At 40.8% G+C, this 25,745-nt stretch overlaps 1 protein-coding gene across 1 annotated transcript in view; it reads right to left on the bottom strand.

The window, feature by feature from the left end:
• PNPLA7 (patatin like phospholipase domain containing 7) overlaps positions 1-25,745 on the bottom strand; it is a 197,610-nt gene that overhangs the window by 73,864 nt on the left and 98,001 nt on the right. The window contains 5 exon segments of the mRNA XM_056540343.1: positions 471-620; positions 11,965-12,040; positions 15,012-15,125; positions 20,217-20,340; positions 21,756-21,887. Coding sequence (XP_056396318.1) covers positions 471-620; positions 11,965-12,040; positions 15,012-15,125; positions 20,217-20,340; positions 21,756-21,887 — 596 coding nt within the window.

Here is a 25,745-nt window from a genome sequence, read left to right as displayed (position 1 = left end):
TTCAGGACGCATCTATTTAATTGTTTTTGGACCTGAGGAAGGTGCGCGCCAGCACCGAAATGCGTTGTACAAAATCTTTTATTTCAATAAATCGTCCTGTGCATCTGTGGCGTCCCGAGTTCCTTCCTTGATAGGAGTTGCACTCTACAGATTCCCCATTTTTTGTCTGTTTATCCTGCATCCATATTTCCGTATCCTCAGGGAAACTTATAGGGGAGATCGAGCTGCAAACTGCATATACTCACTCCACCCCATACCTATCACAGTGTTGTGCCTGTTCTGTTGCACAATGCCAACAGGTTAGTACGACACAACAGGTGAGGTGGTGGGTCACATCTACTCGTTCCTGCAACACTACACGAGAGAGCGCCGCAATTTTGCTCTTTTCACTTTGTACCAAATCCATCCATGGCAACATGACCCACTTAGGGGCGGGGATCAATGCAACCGAGTCCACAGAAATAACTCACCTACAGCGCTGAGCGCATGCTTCAGTTCAAGGGTGAAGGCTGTAAGCGGAACGTCCTCCGATACTGGCAGTATGGCAACTGTGGAGAGGTTACTGGACGGATTCCCAGAATCCCATTTGCTGCCGGTGGTGTGAAGGCCAAGACCGGCACCTGAGGGGGGAAAAAGAAAAACGCAATGGGGGTCAATATTTAACAGTAAAATGGCGGCCGCCAAGAGCAACTTATAAGAGTTTAACCTTTTAGCCTTTACTCTGTACTCCGGAGGAAAAATTTTTTTTTTTCTTTTTAAATCAACTGGTGCCAGAAAGTTAAACAGATTTGTAAATTACTTCTATTAAAAAAAATCTTAATCCTTCCAGTACTTATTAGCTGCTGAATACTATATAGGAAATTATTTTCTTTTTGAAACACAGAGCTCTCTGCTGACATCACGAGCACAGTGCTCTCTGCTGACATCTCTGTCCATTTTAGGAACTGCCCAGAGCAGCATATGTTTTCTATGAGGATTTTCTCCAACTCTGGACAGTTCTTAAAATGGACAGAGGTGTCAGCAGAGAGCACTGTGCTCGTGATGTCAGCAGAGAGCTCTGTGTTCCAAAAAGAAAAGAATTTCCTCTGTAGTATTCAGCAGCTAATAAGTACTGGAAGTACTGGATTTTTTTTTTTTATAGAAGTCATTTAAAAATCTGTTTAACTTTCTGGATTTGAAACACTTTCCTACTCGAAGGTCCCGTTCACACGGACTGATATGATTGCGAACTCCCATCGTGTGTTCAAACGTGAGTTTGAATAGAGGCGAGCTCTCCGCGGGCTCCCCATTAAAGTCAATAGGCATAAATTCCACTGCGGAAAATCTGCGGACAGCCCGCGCCAATTCAAACCCAAGTTGGCAATCAAATCCGTCCATGTAATCAAGTCTAAAGTGTTATTTTTAGAGAAATATTACTATGTGGCAAAAGTAGTTTGACCTATAATGACAAGTGATGCGTTTTTTTGAAGTCTTAAAGGGGTACGCTGGTGGAAAACAATTTTTTTTTTTTTTTTAAATGCTGGGAGTATTAGTTTTGTAACAGCTGGAGGTTCCCTGGTTGGAAAACACTGGTATATACGGTGCAAATTTATTGTCTAGGTATTTATTTTTAGGCCCGAAGAGCTGTAGGACCAATCAGGTTTTGATGGGGTTAACCTACGGGAGAAAGTATCCTTCGGCTGTCTGGGAATGCTGGGGTTTTGCAACAGCTGGAGGCACCCTGGTTGGAAAACACTGGTATATACGGTGCAAATGTATTGTCTAGGTATTTATTTTTAGGCTTGAAGAGCTGTAGGACCAGTCAGGTTCTGACGGGGTTAACCTACGGGAGAAAGTATCGGAGAATTAAATCTGGATTGTGCGGATAGCGGCGGCTGAATCCTTTACAAAACGCTCTAGTTATGCAACGTGTTTATTGTGGCAAACAGCAAGTTGTCGGTCTTGAAAAGACTCGGTGACAGCTGGGGGTCCGGTCTGTGCCGCGGGGCTCGCTCTTTATACCTCGCTGCCTGTGCTAGACGCCTGCTGGGAATACTTTCAATGAGATAGCGCTACACTTTCGTTTAAGTATAAAATGGTAAAAATAAATAAATAAAATAAATAAATACATTTATAAATAAATAAAATATCCAGCCTTGGCATATACAATTTTCTAACAAAATGGAATCTGCCCCCTCGTGGGTCAGCGTGAATAAGACGGCCGGGATTTATGGGACAATGATTGATGAGATTGGCGACAGTCGGAGGTGTGCGCAGGACTTCAGCGCCGGACGCCATTAACAAGATGCGAATACAGCGAATAACGGGCAGAATATGGACCCCATGTGATTCCACAACTGCTGCCTGATCCTGCTGGTACTATGGGAAGAAAGGATATGCAAAGCAGCTCTTTCTCACGCCATCTTTTCCAGGTAGGTTTCCTTAAAGGGGTACTCCGCCCCTAGACATCTTATCCCCTATCCAAAGGAGGCTCCCCGCGATCTCTCTGCTGCACTCGGCGTTCGTTTAGAGCATCGTTTAGCGCCAGAGGCTCCTGACGTCACAGCCGCGCACCCACTCGTGATGTCACGGCCATGCCCCCTCAATGCAAGTCTATGGGAGGGGGCGTGACGACAGTCACGCCCCCTCCCATAGACTTGCATTGAGGGGGCATGGTCATGACATCACGAGTCTCTGCCCAGCGTCGCCAGTCATCCGGCACAGAGCGAAGTTCACTCCGTGCAGCGGATGTCTGGGTGGCGCAGCCGAGAACAATTAGACATCTTATCCCCTATCCTTCCGATAGGGGATAAGATATCTAGGGGCGGAGTACCCCTTTAAAGTTTTTTACTCCAACTAGGAGCCTTAGACTATGAATGGGAATGTATGCTGAGCCAGATCTCTCTCTGGAAGGTAAAAATATCCCTCTATAGCAGTGGTTCTCAACCTGGGGTACAAGCACTTAGCCGTTCTCTCCAGGGGGTACTTGGAAAAAAAATCAGTAATGGCCACAGCCACTGGTTACTGGTCTGGACCACTATGAAAGAAATGGTCGGCTGAGGTCACTGCACCGAGGAGCAGGAGGACGGCAAAGGGGAAGCGCGGGCACTGGGCGGCTGTGGGCAGGAACTACCATCAGCTTTGTTGCTTCACTGTCCCTGCAGACCGAGGACTATACTACTATAAGCCAAAACAATAGGTCCCCAGACCAGAGGAGCAACAAAGCGGGGCAGTATGGCGGCCTACTACTATATATGGGGGCAGTCTGGGGGCCTACAACTATATATGGGGGCAGTCTGGGGGCCTACAACTATATATGGGGGCAGTCTGGGGGCCTACAACTATATATGGGGGCAGTCTGGGGGCCTACAGCTATATATGGGGGCAATCTGGGGGCCTACTACTATATATGGGGGCAGTCTGGGGGCCTACAACTATATATGGGGACAGTCTGGGGGCCTACAGCTATATATGGGGGGCAGTCTGGAGGCCTACAACTAAATATGGGGGCAGTCTGGGGGCCTACAACTATATATGGGGGCAGTCTGGGGGCCTACAACTATATATGGGGGCATTCTGGGGGCCTACAACTATATATGGGGGCAGTCTGGGGGCCTACAGCTATATATGGGGGCAGTCTGAGGGCCTACAACTATATATGGGTGCAGTCTGGGGGCTTACAACTATATATGGGGGCAGTCTGGGGGCTTACAACTATATATGGGAGCAGTCTGGGGGCCTACAACTATATATGGGGCAGTCTGGGGGCCTACAACTATATATGGGGCAGTCTGGGGGCCTACAACTATATATGGGGCAGTCTGGGGGCCTACAACTATATATGGGGCAGTCTGGGGGCCTACAACTATATATGGGGGCAGTCTGGGGGCCTACAACTATATATGGGGACAGTCTGGGGGCCTACAACTATATATGGGGACAGTCTGGGGGCCTACAACTATATATGAGGACAGTCTGGGGGCCTACAACTATATATGGGGCAGTCTGGGGGTCTACAACTATATATGGGGACAGTCTGGGGGCCTACAACTATATATGGGGACAGTCTGGGGGCCTACAACTATATATGGGGGCAGTCTGGGGGCCTACAACTATATATGGGGCAGTCTGGGGGCCTACAACTATATATGGGGCAGTCTGGGGGCCTACAACTATATATGAGGACAGTCTGGGGGCCTACAGCTATATATGGGGCAGTCTGGGGGCCTACAACTATATATGGGGCAGTCTGGGGGCCTACAACTATATATGGGGGCAGTCTGGGGGCCTACAACTATATATGGGGCAGTCTGGGGGCCTACAACTATATATGGGGGCAGTCTGGGGGCCTACAGCTATATATGGGGCAGTCTGGGGGCCTACAACTATATATGGGGCAGTCTGGGGGCCTACAGCTATATATGGGGCAGTCTGGGGGTCTACAACTATATATGGGGGCAGTCTGGGGGCCTACAGCTATATATGGGGCAGTCTGGGGGCCTACAACTATATATGGGGCAGTCTGGGGGAGTTTGTAAATAGGAGGGTATTGTACTGCAGAAAGGAGCCTAAAATGTTTGTCTGGTTTTGTGGAGACGTTTTGTATGGGAGGAATCTTCATGGCGGTCTAGGCCAGATAGAGAAGAAAAGAAAACAACTCTGGTTAGAGAAGACGTCACCTGTAAATCAGGGACTGGGGAGAGGAACAGGGGCTGTTATAGAGGAAAGTAAAGCTTATGAATTATACTGTTATCATTAAACAATGTCTCTAATATGGGGGACAATTTTTTGGGAATGGGTCGTCAAGGGGAACTCAGGCAAAAACGGTTGAGAACCACTGACCTACAGGCAGCTGTTTTGGGTTTTTGCCTCTCGTCAGTACAGTGCGGGGGGCTAGCTGTTGCAGGACTAAAAGGATAATGGGGGGAGATTTATCAAAACCTGCCCACAGCAACCAAGCAGATTTATTGTTTTATTTTTCAGAAGACTTTTCAAAAATTAAAGAAACAATCCAGATTTTATGGGTAACTGCTTCACATTTTCCTCTGTATAGGTTTTGATAAATCTCCCCCGATGTTTTTCCTTTAGAAGACCTATATGTCAGTCATACTCCACCAGGAATCATGATGTTCTCCTCAAGCATAGGCAACAGCCAGCCAGGACCCTGCTCTGGAGACGTGTTTGGCTTGGCATACATTCCCAGTCATTGTCTAAGACTTCTTGTTGGAGTGAAATGCTGACATTAAGGGAAAGCTACCTGGAAATGGTGGCATAAGAGAGAGCGGACTGGTACTATGTCACAGACCATGTTCTTGTCGGTCTATGAAGAGGACCCGATCTTTTCCAGACATTTTGCTTAGGACGACAGGGTTTGCGGCAGTGAATTATCAGAATATGAATGCGACAAATATTATGGAAACGGTCATCGCAATACACACAGGACCCTGCAGGAAGTTCTGGAGATCAGCAAAAATGAACTGCAGCATTATATCTCAGTTGTAGATGCTCAGTAAAACGTAACCTCCCAGAAGAAATCATTTTTTAATTTAAAGGGGTACTCCCGTGGAAAAATGTTATATTTTAAATCAACTGGTGCCAGAAAGAGAAACAGATTTGTAAATTACTTCTATTAACATTTTTTAATCCTTCCAGTACATTTTAGGGGCTGTATACTACAGAGGAAATGCTTTTCTTTTTGGATTTCTCTTGTCACGAGCACAGTGCTCTCTGCTGCCCACTTTAGGAACTGTCCAGAGCAGGAGAAAATCCCCATGACAAACATATGCTGCTCTTGAAAGTTCCTAAAGTGGACAGCAGAGGTCAGCAGAGAGCACTGTGGTCATGACAGAAGAGAAATCCAAAAAGAAAAGCATTTCCTCTGTAGTGTACAGCCCCTAAAATGTACTGGAAGGATTAAGATTTTTTTAATAGACGTAATTTACAAAATCTGTTTATCTTTCTGGCACCAGTTAATAAAAAAAATTAAAAAAAAATAAAAAAAAAATAAAAAAAAAATTTTCCCACGGGAATACCCCTTTAAAAAAGATTTGTTTTTGGTTTTCGGTTTCTGGAGAATGTTTCTAAACAAGTTACCAACAAATCAGCCACAATCTCCATAGAGCAGTGTCTTCTAAGTGTGCCTCCAGCTGTTACAAAACTACAACTCCCAGCATGCCCACACAGTATGCGGTAGTTCTGTCATGCCCTCTTCCTGCCCCTGCACTGATGTCTTGTTTTCCCCTCAGGCCAGGTTCACATGGTGGAAAATGTGCGCAACGTCTACCTGGATAACAATGGCAGACGATCCGCACGTTCGCACACTCCAGGGAGCGCTAGGACCGTCTGGAAATGTACAGTCTCATAGACGGCAATGTATTTCCGAGAAGAATCTGCAAAAAGAATAGTGAAGTATATTCTCCCTGCAAACCTCGGAATCAGGATTTCTGTGTCAGAAACATCTGCCGGGGAACAGTGCAGCAGAATCCCAATGAAATCAATGGGACTTTGCTGAAGCGGAATGTCCATGTGGAAAATTCCAGCGATATTCTGTATGGACATTCTTCCGTGTGAACATGCTGTCACTCTTCTCTTAGCCTGTCCTGTCCCTTCTCCCTGCCCCCACACTAACTATTCATCGCACCTGCCTGCCAGGCAGTTAAATCATACTTTACTATGGTGATGGTCCAACAGCAGGAACAACATTATGGTAACGTATGATTTATTTGTCCAGGCTCCACTGTTTTACTCTCGGGCTGCGGAAATTTTCAGTATGGAGACATTGTTAAACTCTACAATATGTTTATTTGACATATAAGAAACATGTGTGCAAATATCTCCAGTCAGAGATAGATATGAGATAGATAGATATGAGATAGATAGATATGAGATAGATAGATATGAGATAGATAGATATGAGATAGATAGATATGAGATGGATAGATATGAGATGGATAGATATGAGATGGATAGATATGAGATGGATAGATATGAGATGGATAGATATGAGATGGATAGATATGAGATGGATAGATATGAGATGGATAGATATCAGATGGATAGATAGATATGAGATAGATAGATATGAGATAGATAGATATGAGATGGATAGATATGAGATGGATAGATATGAGATGGATAGATATGAGATGGATAGATATGAGATGGATAGATATGAGATGGATAGATATGAGATGGATAGATATGAGATGGATAGATATGAGATGGATAGATATCAGATGGATAGATATCAGATGGATAGATATCAGATGGATAGATAGATATGAGATGGATAGATAGATATGAGATGGATAGATAGATATGAGATGGATAGATATCAGATGGATAGATATCAGATGGATAGATATCAGATGGATAGATAGATATGAGATAGATAGATAGATATGAGATGGATAGATATGAGATGGATAGATATGAGATGGATAGATATGAGATGGATAGATATGAGATGGATAGATATGAGATGGATAGATATGAGATGGATAGATATCAGATGGATAGATATCAGATGGATAGATAGATATGAGATGGATAGATAGATATGAGATAGATAGATAGATATGAGATAGATAGATAGATATGAGATAGATAGATAGATATGAGATAGATAGATAGATAGATATGAGATAGATAGATATGAGATAGATAGATATGAGATAGATAGATATGAGATAGATAGATATGAGATAGATAGATATGAGATAGATAGATATGAGATAGATAGATAGATAGATATGAGATAGATATGAGATAGATAGATATGAGATAGATATGAGATAGATAGATATGAGATATAGATAGATATGAGATAGATAGATAGATAGATAGGAGATAGATAGATAGATATGAGATAGATATGAGATAGATAGATATGAGATAGATATGAGATAGATAGATATGAGATAGAAAGATATGAGATAGATATGAGATAGATAGATAGATATGAGATAGAAAGATAGATAGATAGATAGATAGATAGATAGGAGATAGATAGATAGATAGATAGGAGATAGATATGAGATAGATAGATAGGAGATAGATATGAGATAGATAGATAGATATGAGATAGATAGATATGAGATAGAAAGATATGAGATAGATATGAGATAGATATGAGATAGATAGATAGATAGATATGAGATAGAAAGATAGATAGATAGATAGGAGATAGATAGATAGATATGAGATAGATATGAGATAGATAGATATGAGATAGATAGATATGAGATAGATAGATATGAGATAGATATATATGAGATAGATAGATATGAGATAGATAGATATGAGAGATCGATAGATATGAGATAGATAGATAGATATGAGATAGAAAGATATGAGATAGATATGAGATAGATAGATAGATATGAGATAGAAAGATAGATAGATAGATAGGAGATAGATAGATAGATATGAGATAGATAGATATGAGATAGATAGATATGAGATAGATAGATATGAGATAGATAGATATGAGATAGATAGATATGAGATAGATAGATATGAGATAGATAGATATGAGATAGATAGATATGAGATAGATAGATAGATATGAGATAGATAGATAGATATGAGATAGAAAGATATGAGATAGATATGAGATAGATAGATATGAGATGGATAGATATGAGATGGATAGATATGAGATAGATAGATATGAGATAGATAGATATGAGATAGATAGATATGAGATAGATAGATAGATATGAGATAGATAGATAGATATGAGATAGATAGATATGAGATAGAAAGATAGATAGATAGATAGGAGATAGATAGATATGAGATAGATATGAGATAGATAGATAGATATGAGATAGAAAGATAGATAGATAGATAGGAGATAGATAGATATGAGATAGATATGAGATAGATAGATAGATATGAGATGGATAGATATGAGATAGATAGATATGAGATAGATAGATATGAGATAGATAGATATGAGATAGATAGATATGAGATAGATAGATATGAGATAGATAGATAGATATGAGAGATAGATAGATATGAGATAGATAGATAGATATGAGATAGAAAGATATGAGATAGATATGAGATAGATAGATATGAGATGGATAGATATGAGATGGATAGATATGAGATAGATAGATATGAGATAGATAGATAGATAGATAGATATGAGATAGATAGATATGAGATAGATATGAGATAGATAGATAGATATGAGATAGAAAGATAGATAGATAGATAGATAGATAGGAGATAGATAGATAGATATGAGATAGATATGAGATAGATAGATATGAGATAGATAGATATGAGATAGATAGATATGAGATAGATAGATATGAGATAGATAGATATGAGATAGATAGATATGAGATAGATAGATATGAGATAGATAGATAGATATGAGATAGAAAGATAGATATGAGATAGATAGATAGATATGAGATAGAAAGATATGAGATGGATAGATATGAGATGGATAGATATGAGATAGATAGATAGATATGAGATAGATAGATGATCTATACAAGTGATACATAATCCTTAGACCCCATACTGAGAACAATAGAGCGTCTATTAGTGCTGGGGTCAGATCTGTGCCCGACTTTTATTCTAGGTCGATTTAGACAAGTGTGACTGACACAAGCGTCTGTCGTCGCGGTCCGGCACCCACCACCTACATACATACAATTCAGGTTGGCGCCGTTTCTTTCCCAGGCGAGAGCGGGGACAGATGAGTCACCATATTGTAACCAAGGAAACATCGCGAGCCGGCGAATTACTCTCTGACCGAGCAGCGGGAGCGGGTTATGTGGAAATGCTTCAGCCGGCAGAGAAAGCAGCAATAACCGCGCGGTAACAGGGCTCCGGAGATGTCACATTAGGTCCTAGAGCGCTGCAGGGGTTGGGTTACCGCCAGGCTCTCCATCTCTCCAATCCACGCGCCGACCCCCGCTGGTGAATTATTCATAACATTACACAAAGAATCGCAGCGTCTCATCAGCAACAAGCGCAATTCTCTGTGTGCAAAGTGTATACTATACAGAACCGTCTGTAATCAGTTCATATGAAACTACAAGTCTCAGCATGCCATGAAATGTTTAGGCTGCTGCACCATGTTGCAGAGTAGTGTTTCCCAACCAGTATGCCTCCAGCTGTTGCAAAACTACAACTCCCAGCATGCCCGGACAGCCGTTGGCTGTCCGGGGATGCTGGGAGTTGTAGTTTTGCAACAGCTGGAGGTACCCTGATTGGGAAACACTGAGATAAGGGACCAGATGAGTCTGTCTGCGTATTCTTCCCTCTCCTTACTGAGAATACATGGCTATGTGTGAATCCTGAAAGATGGCGGACATTCTGCTTTGTAAGGTCGTCTTTAAAGGGGTACTCCGATGGAAAAAAACAAAAACATTTTTTTAAATCAACTGGTGGCAGAAAGTTAAACAGATTTGTAATTGACTTCTATTTAAAAATCTTTACCCTTCCAGTACTTATTAGCAGCTGTATGCTACAGAGGAAATTCTTTTCTTTTTGAATTTCTTTTTTTGTCTTGTCCACAGTGCTCTCTGCTGACACCTCTGTCCACTTTAGGAACTGTCCAGAGCAGGAGCAAATAGACCCCATAGAAAACCTCTCCTGCTCTAGAAAGTTCCTAAAATGGACAGATGTCAGCAGAGCGCACTGTGGTCAGACTGAAAAGAACTACACAACTTCCTGTGGAGCATACAGCAGCAGATAAGTACTGGAAAGATTAAGATTTTTTTAATAGAAGTAATTTACAATCTGTATAACTTTCTGGCATCAGTTGATTAAAAGAAAAAAAAAAAAGTTTTCCAGTGGAGTACCCCTTTAATGGGGTGCGGCACGGGTCCAACAGTTTCCAAATCCTCCCACCGGATCAGGCAGTTGTATTTCCCCCCCAAAGCAGTGCTGTCACACAGTGTGCCTCCAGCTGTTTCAAAACTCCAACTCTCAGCATGTCTGGATCCAGGCATGCTGGAAGTTGTAGTTTCACAACAGCTGGAGACACACTGGTTGGGAAACACTGAGATAAGGGTTGGACATGTGAATTTTAACATTTCTGTTATTTTGGTTTGTAGGGACCAGATGAGTCTGTCTGCGCATCCTGAGAGATGGTGGACATTCTGCTTTCTATGGCCATCTTTAAAGGGGTACTCCGATGGGAAGTTTTTTTTTTTTTTTAAATCAACTGGTGCCAGAAAGTTAAACAGATTTGTATATTACTTCTATTAAAAAATCTTTACCCATCCAGTACTTATTAGCAGCTGTATGTTACAGAGGAAATTCTTTTCTTTTTGAATTTCTTTTTTGTCTCGTCCACAGTGCTCTCTGCTGACACCTGATGCCCGTATCAGGAACTGTCCAGAGCAGGAGAAAATCCCCATAGCAAACCTAAGCTGCTCTGGACAGTTCCTGACACGGACAGAGGTGTCAGCAGAGAGCACTGTGGACAAGACAAAAAGAAATTCAAAAAGAAAAGAATTTCCTCTGTAGCATACAGCTGCTAAAAGGTACTGGAAGGGTAAAGATTTTATTATAGAAGTCATTTACAAATCTGTTTAACTTTCTGGCACCAGTTGATTTATAAAAAAAAAAAAAAAAAAAAAAAAAAATGTTTTCCACCGGAGTACTCCTTTAATCTTCAATGAGATATGGTTCATTGTTCCCCATACACCTCATACCTCCCTCCTGAACCCCGAGCCATACACCGGCTTCTTTAGGACGCCAGAACATGTCAGGGAAGATAAGAGCGTCTCCGGACAATCCGACCACAGCGCAGAATTCCTGACCGGTGCGGCCATTGTTCCCAGCGCTCTTCCTCCTATCGCACGTGTCTGGCGTCCTCTGCAATCTGTCGTGCACTGATAATGAGTCAATGATCTATGAGGAGCCGGCGCGCTGCCATCTTCCTAAAAACCACAATTTAGCAATTTGCCAACTGGAAAAAGAGTAAATGCGAACGATTGGCGCTGTCACCTGTAAGCGGCCCGCTGACTTGCTGCAAGCTGCCAAGGATCTTCTCTCCCAGTAGATGGATAAGTCGGGTCACCACCTGAATAAGACAAAAAAAAAAAAAAATACGCACAAATTAATTTCATTGAGACTCGGCCAATTCCTCGTTCGCGATCAATCAGCTGGTAATAGCCAAGGCAGCCTGGCGCAAAACGGCGAATATTGATTTTCTATGCATTTCGGTAATTGGGTTTCATCTGAACTCTCTCTCGCCGTTATTCTGTCCTCACTGTACGTATCAAATTAACCCCTGTATAACCCCGAAAATGTGACATAAGTTTTTATTTTATTAGGATATCTAGAGCAGTGATTCCCAACCAATGTGCCTCGAGCTGTTGCAAGACTACAACTCCCAGCATGCCCAGACAGCCGTTGGCTGTCTGGGCATGCTGGGAGTTGTAGTTTTGCAACAGCTGGTGGTCCACAGTTTGGACTACACCCAGTGCTTCCCAACCAGTGTGTATCCAGCTGTTGCAAAACTACAACTCCCAGCATGCCTGGACAACCAAGTGTGAATTTGCGGAAGTGTAAATTTGTAAAGTTAAAAAAAATAATAATAATAAATCCACATTTGTTAAAGGGGTACTCCGGTGGAAAACTATATTATAATTATATATATATAAATATATATATATATATTTTTTTTTTTTATTTTTTTTTTTTTTAATCAACTGGACCAGGAAAGTTTAACAGATTTGTATATTATACAAATTAAAGAAATTGGGGCTCAGAGTCTTGAATATTGGATTCAATTAAAACGTTTATTAAATAGGATATAAAATTGATATAATTTAGTTTTATTTTAAACGTTTTTATTTAATCCTATATTCAAGACTCTGAGCCCCAATTTCTTTCATTTGTATCTTCCCCTTTTTCGGCACCGTGGGTATAGGTGCTATTTGGGTAGCTCGAGCCATTGGTCACTAGGTTAATACGAGCCTCTCCATTTTTTTTCCTCCAGATTTGTATATTACTTCTAAATAAAAATCTTAATCCTTCCAGCACTCATCAGCTGCTGTATGCTCCACAAGAAGTTGTGTAGTTCTTTCCAGTCTGACCACAGTGCTCTCTGCTGACACCTCTGTCCATGTCAGGAACTGTTCAGAGTAGGAGCAAATCCCCATAGCAAACCTCTGCTGCTCTGGACAGTTCCTGACATGGACAGAGGTGTCAGCAGAGAGCACTGTGCTCAGACTGGAAATAAATACACAACTTCCTGTGGAGCATACAGCAGCTGATAAGTACTGGAAGGATTAAGATTTTTTTTATATAGAAGTAATTCACAAATCTGTTTCTGGCACCAGATGATTTAAAAAATTTTTTTTCTACCGGAGTACCCCTTTAAAAGGGGTTATCCAGGAACAGAAAAACAATTCTTCAATAACAGCACCACCCCTGTCCTCAGGTTGTGTGCGGTATTATAACTTGGCTCCTTTAATTTGAATGTAAATGCAATACCACACACAACCTGAGGACGAGGGTGGCGCTGTTGGTGGAAGAAATTAAAGGGGTACCCCGTTTAGGTTCCGTTGTTGCTGCTTGTAAACGGATTAGAAACGGTTGTAAAATAATCCCATTGCTATCAATGGGATTTTTTTTTACAATCCATTCACATCCGTTTGCACCCGTCTGCGCTCATTTCCGTTTTTATTTTTCCAGGAGAAAAGACGGTGCATGCAGTATTTTTTTCTCCCGTCAAAAAACAGAAATGAAACGGAAGAAAAAAAACTGATGCAGTAAATTTAACATTTAAGTCTATGGGAAACAGATGAGCTTTTAATGTAATCTGTTTGCATCCGTTTTTTCAATCCGTTTTTTGTTTCTTTTATTACTTCTGAGCATGCTCAGAACAAAAAAAACATTTTTTTTTTGGTTTATTAACTGAACAATAACCGACCCAAACGGATTCTAACGGATAACCTCCGTTTGCATCCGTTATTTTTTTTTTTTTTTTTTTAAAGTCCATTTTTGTCCATGGGTCTAGACGGCATTGTGAACGCAGCCTTAGGGTACGTTCACACTACGGAATTCCGCGGTGTGAACTTAACATTAGTGTGAACGGGTCTCCGCGAGACCAGTTCACACTGCGGAATTTCAGCGGTGGACAATTCTGCGGCAGAAACTGTTCTGCGCAAAGAAAGAACACGGATTCCGCGAGCACTGCATAGCCGTCAATGGTGACGGCTCAGTGCCCCGCGGCCCTAGCGCCCAAGTATTTTCGGCAGCGGCCGCCAGATGGAATCTCCGCTTGCTGAATTCAGTGAGCAGAGATTCCGCAGTGTGAACGTACCCTTAGTCACAACTAAGCACGTAGCTGCTGTTTTTCTGCTGAATATCTAATCACTGACTTTTGCTGTTCAGAACCCAGCATGATTTATTGCTGGAGGAAGGATAGTCTGAAACAAAAGACCTGTACAGTGTGTGTGAGCTGCAGTGTAAGCATGTACACGGATCGTGAAAGCAGTTGGTTGGCAGCCATTACACGGAGCTGCACTGACTTCTGGGAGTTTTAGTCTGTGCTGCAAACAAGACAAAAGTATTTTGGAGACATCAGGGGCCAAAGCTGCCAAAACCACATGAATAACTACAGGAGACACAGAACAGGTATTGTGGTGGCTTTGGGGCATTTTTATTCTTCTTAACTTCCCTGGAGTACCCCTTTAAATCCATTTCTCTTATCCTCAGGAAGAGAACGACCTGTAGAACTGTTCATGCCTATCCGAGAAAGGAGGCTGTCAGGGTATGCTGGGAGTTGTAGTTTTGCACCAAATGCAAAGCCGCAGATTGCAGATCACTGCTTTATAGCAGATTATGCCCTTTATTGTGTTACTGCCCCTTAAAAAATGGATGAGGGAAAAAGTTATTTTTGGCCAAAACGCATCCTGAGATTAGATTGTCAACCCCAGCAGGGACGGGGATGGATGTGATCCTCTGTGTACAGTTCTATGGAATAGGTCAGTGCTATATAAATGAATAAAATAGATAAATAGTAACTCATTAAGGTTGCTTACCTGCGGATACTTGCGTTTAATGGATGTCAGTGCCCCCTCAGGTAGTTTGGCAAGTTCGGAGTCTCGTACAGCGTGGACGGTGGTGGCTCTGGGCTGGTGCGTTAAGGCTTCCACCTGCAATGAGAAGGAGCGGTAGGGTCATTGTATGGTTTTATAGCAGAGGGATGTGGACATCAAATGAGAAGAAAAGTAACAGAAAAGCAAAAAAATTAAAAATAAAATTAATTGATTAAATAATGTAAATAAATATATACAGATAAAGCAACAAATAAAGTGTGTGTTTGACCAGGCAATGCATTGTTTTCCTATATTATGTACTAAATAATGATAAATGTAGCAGTTGCTGATGGCGTCACGCCCCGCCCCCGCTATGCAAGTCTATGGGTGAGGGCGTGACGACCGTCACGCCCTCTCCCATAGACATGCATAGCGGGGGCGGGGCATGACGTCACACGGGGGCGGAGTCATGACATCACGATACTCCGGCCCCGTGGTCGGCACCCATCAGTTTGTGAGCTGGCAGCGCGGCGTGCAGCTCAAAGAGGTGAGTGACGAATGCAAGATTGCGGGGGTCCCCAGCGGCGGGACTCCCGCGGTCAGACATCTTATCCCCTAACCTTTGGATAGGGGATAAGATGTCTTAGGGCCAGAGTACCCCTTTAAGAAAAACCCATCGTGATCGCATCCAACTGATAAAGGAGCATGGCGTATTAAGAGAGGGCTGAACTGTACACAATATACAAAGCAAATAAACCAATGTTTCCAAAACTCCCAGCTGTTGCAAAACTACAACTATCAGGATGCCCGGACAGCCTGTGACCATCCAGGCATGCTGGTAGTTGTAGTATTGCAACAGCTGAAGGCTATACGTTTTGGAAAGACTGAAATAATCTTTAAAGTAAAAAAACAGCACCACTCCTGCACTCAGGTTGTGTATGGTATTACAACTTTGCTCCAATTACTTCAATGGAACTGACTTGCAATACCACACACAACCTTAGGACAGGTGTGGTGCTCTTTCTTTTAAAGAAATCCCTTCTGTTTTTCTAATTCTGGACAACACCGGCCGACCACTAGAATGTGGTGCCCGTCCTCATAGTACTTTGTGCAGCTGAATAATAAGTACTGGAAGGATTAAGATTTTTAAATAGAAGAAATTTACAAATCTGATTGGCACCAGTTGATTTAAAAGAAAAAATTTTTTTTCCACCAAGTACCCCTTTAAAGGGGTACTCCGGTGAAAAACTTTTTTTTAAATCAACTGGTGCCAGAAAGTTAAACAGATTTGTAAATTACTTCTATTAAAAAATCTTAATCCTTCCTGTACTTATTAGCTGCTGAATACTACAGCGGAAATTCTTTTCTTTTTGAAACACAGTGCTCTCTGCTGACATCTCTGTCCATTTTAGGAACTGTCCAGAACAGCATATGTTTGCTATGGGGATTTCCTTTTACTCTGCACAGTTCCTAAAATGGACAGAGATGTCAGCAGAGAGCACTGTGGTCATGATGTCAGCAGAGAGCTCTGTGTTTCAAACGGAAAATAATTTCCACTGTAGTATTCAGCAGCTAATAAGTACTGGAAGGATTAAGATTTTTTAATAGAAGTAATTTACAAATCTGTTTAACTTTCTGGCACCAGATGATTTAAAAAAAAAAAGTTTTTCATTGAGTACCCCTTTAAAGGTCAATGGGTAGGAAGATCTGCAGCAAAATACACACTTGTGAACATACCCTAGGGTTGAACATCTACTGCAGACCCCATTGAAGTCAATGGGGTCTGCGGTGGACGGTCCGGGCATGCTGGGAGTTGTCGTTTTGCATCAGCTGGAGGCAAACTGGTTAAAAAACAATGCTTTCAGCTAAACTACAGTCCAGTCCAGTGAATAGTTCGAGATATTTCTACCCCATAAAGTGAATGGGCAGTTGCCCAGCTGCCTTGGCGACGTACCGCAATCATATGTAATGAATGACGCATCACGTCACAGCTGACCCCCCCCCTGACACTCGGCTCCTAGGAAACATTGCACCCACATATGGGGCCTAAAATCCCAGCCGAGTGTTTCCGACAGCCAGTCCAATTACTGAAGATTATAGGTAAAAAGAAGAAACCGCTTACCTAGCAACTACACGGCACAGTGCGCTAATGCGTCACACACTATTTTGGTTCAGGAGACAGAAAAAGAAACAGATAACAAGGTCAGGACTATATACAGACACGGGGGCCCGTCCCGCAGGGACTCTGCTGAGCTCTACGGGCACCGCAGGCCGGCCTGATGCTGTGAGAAATGTTATCTTTCCTGCAATGTTGCAAGAATAGTTTTCTTTTCAATGTGATTAATGCCATCATTTTTTTATTCTATGGGAATTTGTGCTGAATTATACTCCCTAATATTGACCGTTTTCTTTCTTAAAGGGCCCCCCGTCTTGTTTCTGGCTGTGTCCTCTGAGAGCTGGTTCGCCATGTCGAGTCTGATGTGATAAGAGCTGATCCTGACATAGCAATCATTATAGTGGATCCCAATGCAAACTGTAAAGCCTAGGAGACTAGCTGTCTTCAGCACCTGTGCTGATCTGGGTTACCATGAAAAACTAGAGTGGGCCAGGAAGGAGATGAAAGACCCCACTACCAACCCCCAATGTAAGTAACACATTTAGTGACTGTTTTGTTAGGTGGCTGGTAGTAGGGCACCTGACAAGACAGGGTTGTTTTCTGTATAGATGATTGAGATACTTACTTTGTCGTCTCTGGGAAAGCACTAGAAAAGCTGTACTATTTGCATTCATTCCTGCATACAATTCCACAAGTTGTATATCCATTCATCATATTGCCTTTTACAGAACCCAGGTTTGCATAAGTAAGTGCTGATCCTGACATAATTATTATAGTGGAACCCAGTGCAAACTGTAAATCCTAGGAGACTATCTGTCTTCAGCACCTGTGCTGATCTGGGCCACCATGAAAAACTACAGTGGGCCAGGATTATCATTGGTTTTACTCAGTTTTTTTGATAGAAGAAGTAGAAAAATCATGTTTATTGCGCAAAAAAAGGTTTTTGTTTATTTATTTTCATCAAATGCTTCCGGAAGTTTGAAGTCTCAACCTTATACAGATGAAGCTGTAGATGTTGCATGTGTTAGATATGGGACATCCGTATACATCTGTACACATGTCATACAGTCAAGGAGATTGTACAGGAAGGTTAGACTGTATGGAAGTGCAGGAGGAGGTTTTTGCTGACTACAGGTTAAAAAGCGGCTGCAATAAATCAGAAGTGTAACACGTGAAGTGAATGGCAGCGTCGACCTCTATTCCTCCCGGCGTGAAGACATTTCTACAGTGGGGAGATTTATGAGCCAAGCAATTACCAAGGAGCTGAATTTTAATGCTCACTAGAAGGACGGCAAATCTAGGATAGTGCTATTAAATGGATAGTAATGTGCCAGAAGTGTAAGAAAAGTTACCATACATCCTGGATTCCACGACAGAGACAACAGGTCGACGAATATGGGAGGAAATTAAAGTAAAAGTTGCTGTACATATCAATGGCAAAACGGTTACATAGTGGTAGTGGGGTCTTTCATCTCCTTCCTGGCCCACTCTGGGTTTTTCATGGTGGCCAAGATCAGCACAGGTGCTGAAGACAGATAGATAGTCTCCTAGGCTTTACAGTTTGCACTAGGTTCCACAATGATAATTGTTATGTCAGGATCAGCACTTATTTACGCAAACCTGGGTTCTGTAAAAGGCAATATGATGAGTGGATATACAACTTGTGGAATTGTATGCAGGAATGAATGCAACTAGTACAGCTTTTCTGGTGCCTTCCCAGAGACGACAAACTCAACATCTCAATATAGAATTTTTTGTGAGGTGACAAATGCTGCTCTTCAGTCTTGCATCTAAGGCAGTGGTCTCAAACCGTGCCACAGTTTGAGACCACTGATCTAAAGCTACATTCACACTACAGAAATTTCGGGACTTTTCGTTGACCGATTCACTGCAGAAACTTCAAGGCGGAAATTCTGGTCCCGATAAAAGAATGAACATGTTCATTCTTTCGGGGGACACCAGCACGGACTGCATTGTCATGAATGTGAATAGCACAGGTCTGCACAGTCCTAGAGCCGCTGTACTCAAAACATAAATACTAAAATACTAAAATATCTACTAAATATCTAGTAAAATACTAAAATATCTGCTAAAAATATCTACTAAATATCTAATAAAATACTAAGATAACTACTAAAAATATCTACTAAATATCTAATAAAATACTAAAATATCTACTAAATATCTAATAAAATACTAAAATATCTACTAAATATCTAATAAAATACTAATATATCTACTAAACATATCTACTAAATACTAAAATAACTACTAAAAATATCTACTAAATATCTAATAAAATACTAAAATATCTACTAAATATCTAATAAAATACTAAAATATCTGCTAAATATCTAATACTAAAATATCTACTAAAAATATCTACTAAATATCTAATAAAATACTAAAATATCTACTAAAAATATCTACTAAATATCTAATAAAATACTAAAATATCTACTAAATATCTAATAAAATACTAAAATATCTACTAAATATCTAATAAAATACTAAAATATCTACTAAATATCTAATAAAATACTAAAATATCTACTAAAAATATCTACTAAATATCTAATAAAATACTAAAATATCTACTAAATATCTAATAAAATACTAAAATATCTACTAAATATCTAATAAAATACTAAAATATCTACTAAAAATATCTACCAAATATCTAATAAAATACTAAAATATCTACTAAATATCTAATAAAATACTAAAATATCTACTAAAAATATCTACTAAATATCTAATAAAATACTAAAATATCTACTAAATATCTAATAAAATACTAAAATATCTACTAAATATCTAATAAAATACTAAAATATCTACTAAATATCTAATAAAATACTAAAATATCTACTAAATATCTAATAAAATACTAAAATATCTACTAAATATCTAATAAAATATTAAAATATCTACTAAAAACATCTACTAAATATCTGATAAAATACTAAAAGAGTGTGAACGTGGCCTAAGAGAACCGATAGTCTATTAACGCCATCAAGACTTTGTACTTGTGCACAGAACATAGAATAATTGGAGACAACTTTAATTAAGGAAAAGAGTCTTTATCTTACCACTCCGATCAAGTCTCCTCGACCATATTCCCCTGCCAGCTGCTTCTTTCCGTCATCCTTCCTAATAACGGAGCGGAGACGTCCATTTAGAACGATGTAGGTGCAGTCAGATTTATCGCCTTGTCTGCCACAAAAGAGAAGAAAGAAAGAAATCGAAGATGTGAAAAGGTCTGTAGAACACGGAAAATAATATCCAAAGGCACGATGAGCTACCAGACTGCCCACAGAGTCCTCTCTTACTAGCACAGTGTTTTTCAACCAGTGTGCCTCCAGCTGTTGGTAAACCACAACTCCTAGCCAAAGGCTGTCCGGGCATGTTGAGAGTTGTAGTTTTGCAACAGCTGGAGGTGCACTGGTTAGGAAATACTGCTCTATATCAAGGGTGTTTAACCTGGGGCCTTCAGACTGTTGCAAAACTACAACTCCCAACATGTCTGGACATCCATGAGCTGTGTACCAAGATTTTATATCAAGGGTGTCCCAGCTGCTGCCTTCCAGCTGTTGCAAAACTACAAATCCCAGCATGTCTGGACAGCACTGGTTGGAAAACACCATACTAGCAGATCAGGCTTATGCCAATAGATCTTAAAGGGGTTACTGAGACAACTGCTTGATACCCAGCAAGTGTCATGCAAAAGTAAAGCTGGCCATACGCATTGGATTAAAGGGGTACTCCGGTGGAAAACATTTTTTTTTTTTAATCAACTGGTGCCAGAAAGTTAAACAGATTTGTAAATTACTTCTATTTAAAAAAAATCTTAATCCTTCCAGTACTTATTAGTTGCTGAATACTACAGAGGAAATTATTTTCTTTTTGGAACACAGAGCTCTCTGCTGACATCACGAGCACAGTGCTCTCTGCTGACATCCCTGTCCATTTTAGGAACTGGCACCAATTGATTCTTTAAAAAAAATAAGTTCTCCACCGGAGTACCCCTTTAAAGTATCACTGTAATTTGGAAAGCAAAGCGTGGGGACCACTACGTACGGCTCATTGTCTGTATTATAGTCTATGGTGAATGAGTCAGGTTTGAGTGACAGCCATGAAGTGAGGATTCTTAAATTCTTAAGGATTCTTATGTTTTAGGGGAGATCCCAATCAGCAGAGGTTGAACTTTATGAACTCTGGTCTTTTTTCAACCTTATGAACTATGTTACTATATCTGTGCCTGTGTTTCATGGCGGGTCTCGGAATTCTTATGCAATCTTTGCCCCAATGTTCCTTCTCCACAGGGCTGCAGAGAATTGTTGTTTCAAGCACTGCACACATGGAAGGGAGCTCAGCTGTGCTGCAACGGGTGGGGTGACCGATGTGTGGGAGAAAAGTCCCCTCACACTTGTAAACAAGGGATCCTGGTGACTGTAGTTGGAGGGAGGGCACAGAAACAGGAAATAGCCAGTTCACACAAACAAGCCAGCAGCATAACGGGGACTCAGGACACGACCAATTACCACCAACACAAGCACCTTGGTCCATTACTCTCTGGCAGGCAAGTACTAAAGTCCCCTTATTTTGGATAACCCCTTTAATGGTCTCACCTGTAGACGGCACGTCCAGCCTCCACCTCCATCCAGTCCAAAGCGAAATCTATCTGTCTCACGAAAGGCGACATTCTTTTTACAACTGTGTGAGCGACCCCCAAAACAACGCTGGGCTGCTCCCGCATTATCCTGCAAACACAGATTACATTAAGGTTATTTATTTCCCATCACTGTCTCTCTATTCACCAATGCAGCTCGTGGTTGGTTGCTCTAATACGAGAAGGAAAAGAAAAGGGGTACTCCGGTGGAAAACATTTTATTTTTAAACAACTGGTGGCAGAAATTTTAACAGATTTGTAAATTACTTCTATTAAAAAATCTTTACCCTTCCAGTACTTATTAGCAGCTGTATGCTACAGATGAAATTCTTTGGTTTTTGAATTTCTTTTTTATCTCGTCCACAGTGCTCTCTGCTGACACCTGATGCCCGTATCAGGAACTGTCCAGAGCAGGAGAAAATCCCCATAGCAAACCTATGCTGCTCTGGACAGTTCCTGACACGGACAGAGGCGTCAGCAGTGAGCAATGTGGTCAAGACAAAAAAGAAAATCAAAAAGAAAAGAATTTCCTCTGTAGCATACAGCTGCTAAGAAGTACTGGAAGGGTAAATATTTTTTAATAGAAGTCATTTACAAATCTGTTTAAAGGAGTATTCCAGGAAAAAACTTTTTTTTATATATCAACTGGCTCCAGAAAGTTAAACAGATTTGTAAATTGCTTCTATTAAAAAATCTTAATCCTTTCAGTACTTATGAGCTTCTAAAGTTATGGTTGTTCTTTTCTGTCTAAATCCTCTCTGATGACACCTGTCTCGGGAAACGCCCAGTTTAGAAGCAAATCCCCATAGCAAACCTCTTCTAAACTGGGCGGTTCCTGAGACACGTGTCATCAGAGAGCACTTAGACAGAAAAGAACAACCTTAAATTCAGAAGCTCATAAGTACTGAAAGGATTAAGATTTTTTTAATAGAAGTAACTTTTTTTTTTTTAGGAACTGGTGGCAGAAAGTTAAAGGGGTATTCCAGGAAAAAACTTTTTTTTATATATCAACTGGCTCCAGAAAGTTAAACAGATTTGTAAATTACTTCTATTAAAAAATCTTAATCCTTTCAGTACTTATGAGCTTCTGAATTTAAGGTTGTTTTTTTCTGTCTAAATCCTCTCTGATGACACGTGTCTCGGGAACCGTCCAGTTTAGAAGAGGTTTGCTATGGGGATTTGCTTCTACACTGGGAGTTTCCCGAGACAGGTTTCATCAGAGAGGATTTAGACTGAAAAGAACAACCATAACTTCAGAAGCTCATAAGCACTGAAAGGATTAAGATTTTTTAATAGAAGTAATTTACAAATCTGTTTAACTTTCTGGAGTATAAATACAGAATAAAAACAAGGCACCAGAAAAAACTGCAGATGGGTAGGTAAGGACTGGAACTAAGTATAGAGAGGTACTGGTTATGGATATAAATGCGAGGTCATCGGGTAATAAAAGTATGAGTCAAACAGGCAACGCACCAGATGGCTGCTAAACGCAAGCAACAGGGGCAGGGAAAGAGTAGACACAAAGGATCAAACCCAGGGACCAAAGAGAACAAGTATGCCAGACCTTACCTACCAACCCCAACGATCGTTTCACCACTGAATGGCTTCCTCAGGGGGTGTGGAAGCCATTCAGTGGTGAAACGATCGTTGGGGTTGGTAGGTAAGGTCTGGCATACTTGTTCTCTTTGGTCCCTGGGTTTGATCCTTTGTGTCTACTCTTTCCCTGCCCCTGTTGCTTGCGTTTAGCAGCCATCTGGTGCGTTGCCTGTTTGACTCATACTTTTATTACCCGATGACCTCGCATTTATATCCATAACCAGTACCTCTCTATACTTAGTTCCAGTCCTTACCTACCCATCTGCAGTTGTTTCTGGTGCTTTGTTTTTATTCTGTATTTATGCTATTGTCTTTTAATTAATGTTATACTCTAATAAAGATTTTGTTAACTTTCTCTCATCTATTGCTTAGTTATTTATCTGTGCATAAATTTTTTCTGTATTTTTGGTGGTGCTTCTATTTTGCACATTACTTACCCTTTAGAGGTATAGTCTTCTATGTAGGTGTTTAACTTTCTGGAGCCAGTTGATATATATATATATATATATATATATATATATATAAAAAAGTTTTTTCCTGGAATACCCCTTTAACAACAGGTAAATGTTGTAGCAACATAGAAAGGGATGAATGACCCTGGTTCAGACGGAGTAAAATATCAACGTGGGGTGCAAAGCCCCAACCTTGATAAAAAAAAAAAAAAAAAAAAAAAAAAGAAGGTTTCCCCCCTTTTTGCACTACAGTTTTATCAGTATCTTGTATATAAGTATATAGATGCTTTATTCTTCATACAGACAGAAAGTAAAACATTATGATGTTAATATTTAGTAAGTCCCATCAATATAGGTTACAATCAGTATTCACCACCGCACCCCGCGCAGGATATTGTATTGCTGCCCGCGACACCAAGCTGTCAGCGCGATCATGGAGATGACCGTCACTGATCACCAGAATTAGTCTCGCGCCATCTTCTGATCTAATCATGGCTGTCTGACTGCGATGTGAAGTGAAAAGGGCAGGAGGTGAAAAGATGGAAACTGGCAATCTGGGGCTCACAAGGTCTCGCTCACTTAAAGGGGTACTCCAGGAAAAAAAATATATATTTTATATCAACTGGCTCCAGAGAGTTAAATAGATTTGTAAATTACTTCTATTAAAAAAAATCTTAATCCTTTCAATAATTATCAGCTGCTGAAGTTGAGTTGTTCTTTTCTGTCTGACAACCGTGCTCTCTTTTGACATCTCTGCTTGTCTCGGGAACTGCACAGTGTAGAAGAGGTTTGCTATGGGGATTCGCTTCTAAACTGGGCGTTTCCCGAGACAGGTGTCATCAGAGATCACTTAGACAGAAAAGAACAACTCAACCTCAGCAGCTCATAAGTGCTGAAAGGATTACGATTTTTTTTTATAGAAGTAATTTACAAATCTGTTTAACTTTCTCGAGCCAGTTGATATATTGAAGAGTTGTGACACGACGACGACACCTCATAAAAGGGTTAAATTTAATGGACGAAGCTCAGAGCTCTATCCAGGCCTTGCACAGAAATATATGACTACTACTCTCAATGTGGGGCCATGCTTCTGTCTTGGCTTTACATGATAGAGTGAAGAGTATTTATAATCTAGAATACAATATACAGCAACAAGATTAAAATCAAATAATAATTTTATCTTTAACTTTGGGGCAGTGCTTCCTGACCAGTGTGCCTCCAGCTGTTGCAAAACTACCACTCCCAGCATGCCCGGACAGCCTTCGGCTGTCCGGGCATGCTGGGAGTGGTAGTTTAGCAACAGCTGGAGGGAAACCTGGTTGGGAAACACTGCTTTTGGGGGGGTCAGGCTCCATTCCAGTACTTATTAGAGGCTGTATACTACAGAGGAAATTATTTTCTTTTTGGATTTCTTTTCTGTCACACCACAGTGCTCTCTGCTGACACCTCTGTCCATGTCTGGAACTGTCCAGACCAGCATAGGTTTGCTATGGGGATTTTCTCCTGTTCTGGACAGTTCCTGACATGGACAGAGGTGTCAGCAGAGAGCACTGTGGACAGACAGAAAATAAATCCAAAAAGAAAAGAATTTCCCCTGTAGTATACAGCCGCTAATAAGTACTGGAAGGATTAAGATTTTTTTTTTTAATAGAAGTCATTTACAAATCTGTTTAACTTTCTGGCACCAGTTGATTTAAAAAAATAAATAATAATAATAAGTTTTCCACCGGAGTACCCCTTTAAACCAGGATGAAAAACATCTGTTAGTTCCACTTAGGCTTCCAATCCCCAACGCTCATCCTCCCCGACATCTCTTCCGCTGGAGTTTTATTAGTTTGTGATAATATAATCCCGCTAGTGCTTGATTGCGAGAGCACCTGGCGCCTGTTATAAATATACGC

Source organism: Hyla sarda, chromosome 9, assembly GCF_029499605.1.
Source record: "Hyla sarda isolate aHylSar1 chromosome 9, aHylSar1.hap1, whole genome shotgun sequence".
Lineage (NCBI taxonomy): Eukaryota > Metazoa > Chordata > Amphibia > Anura > Hylidae > Hyla > Hyla sarda.
Note: the sequence above shows the minus strand (reverse complement) of the source record. Positions and strands in the feature narration are given on the sequence as shown.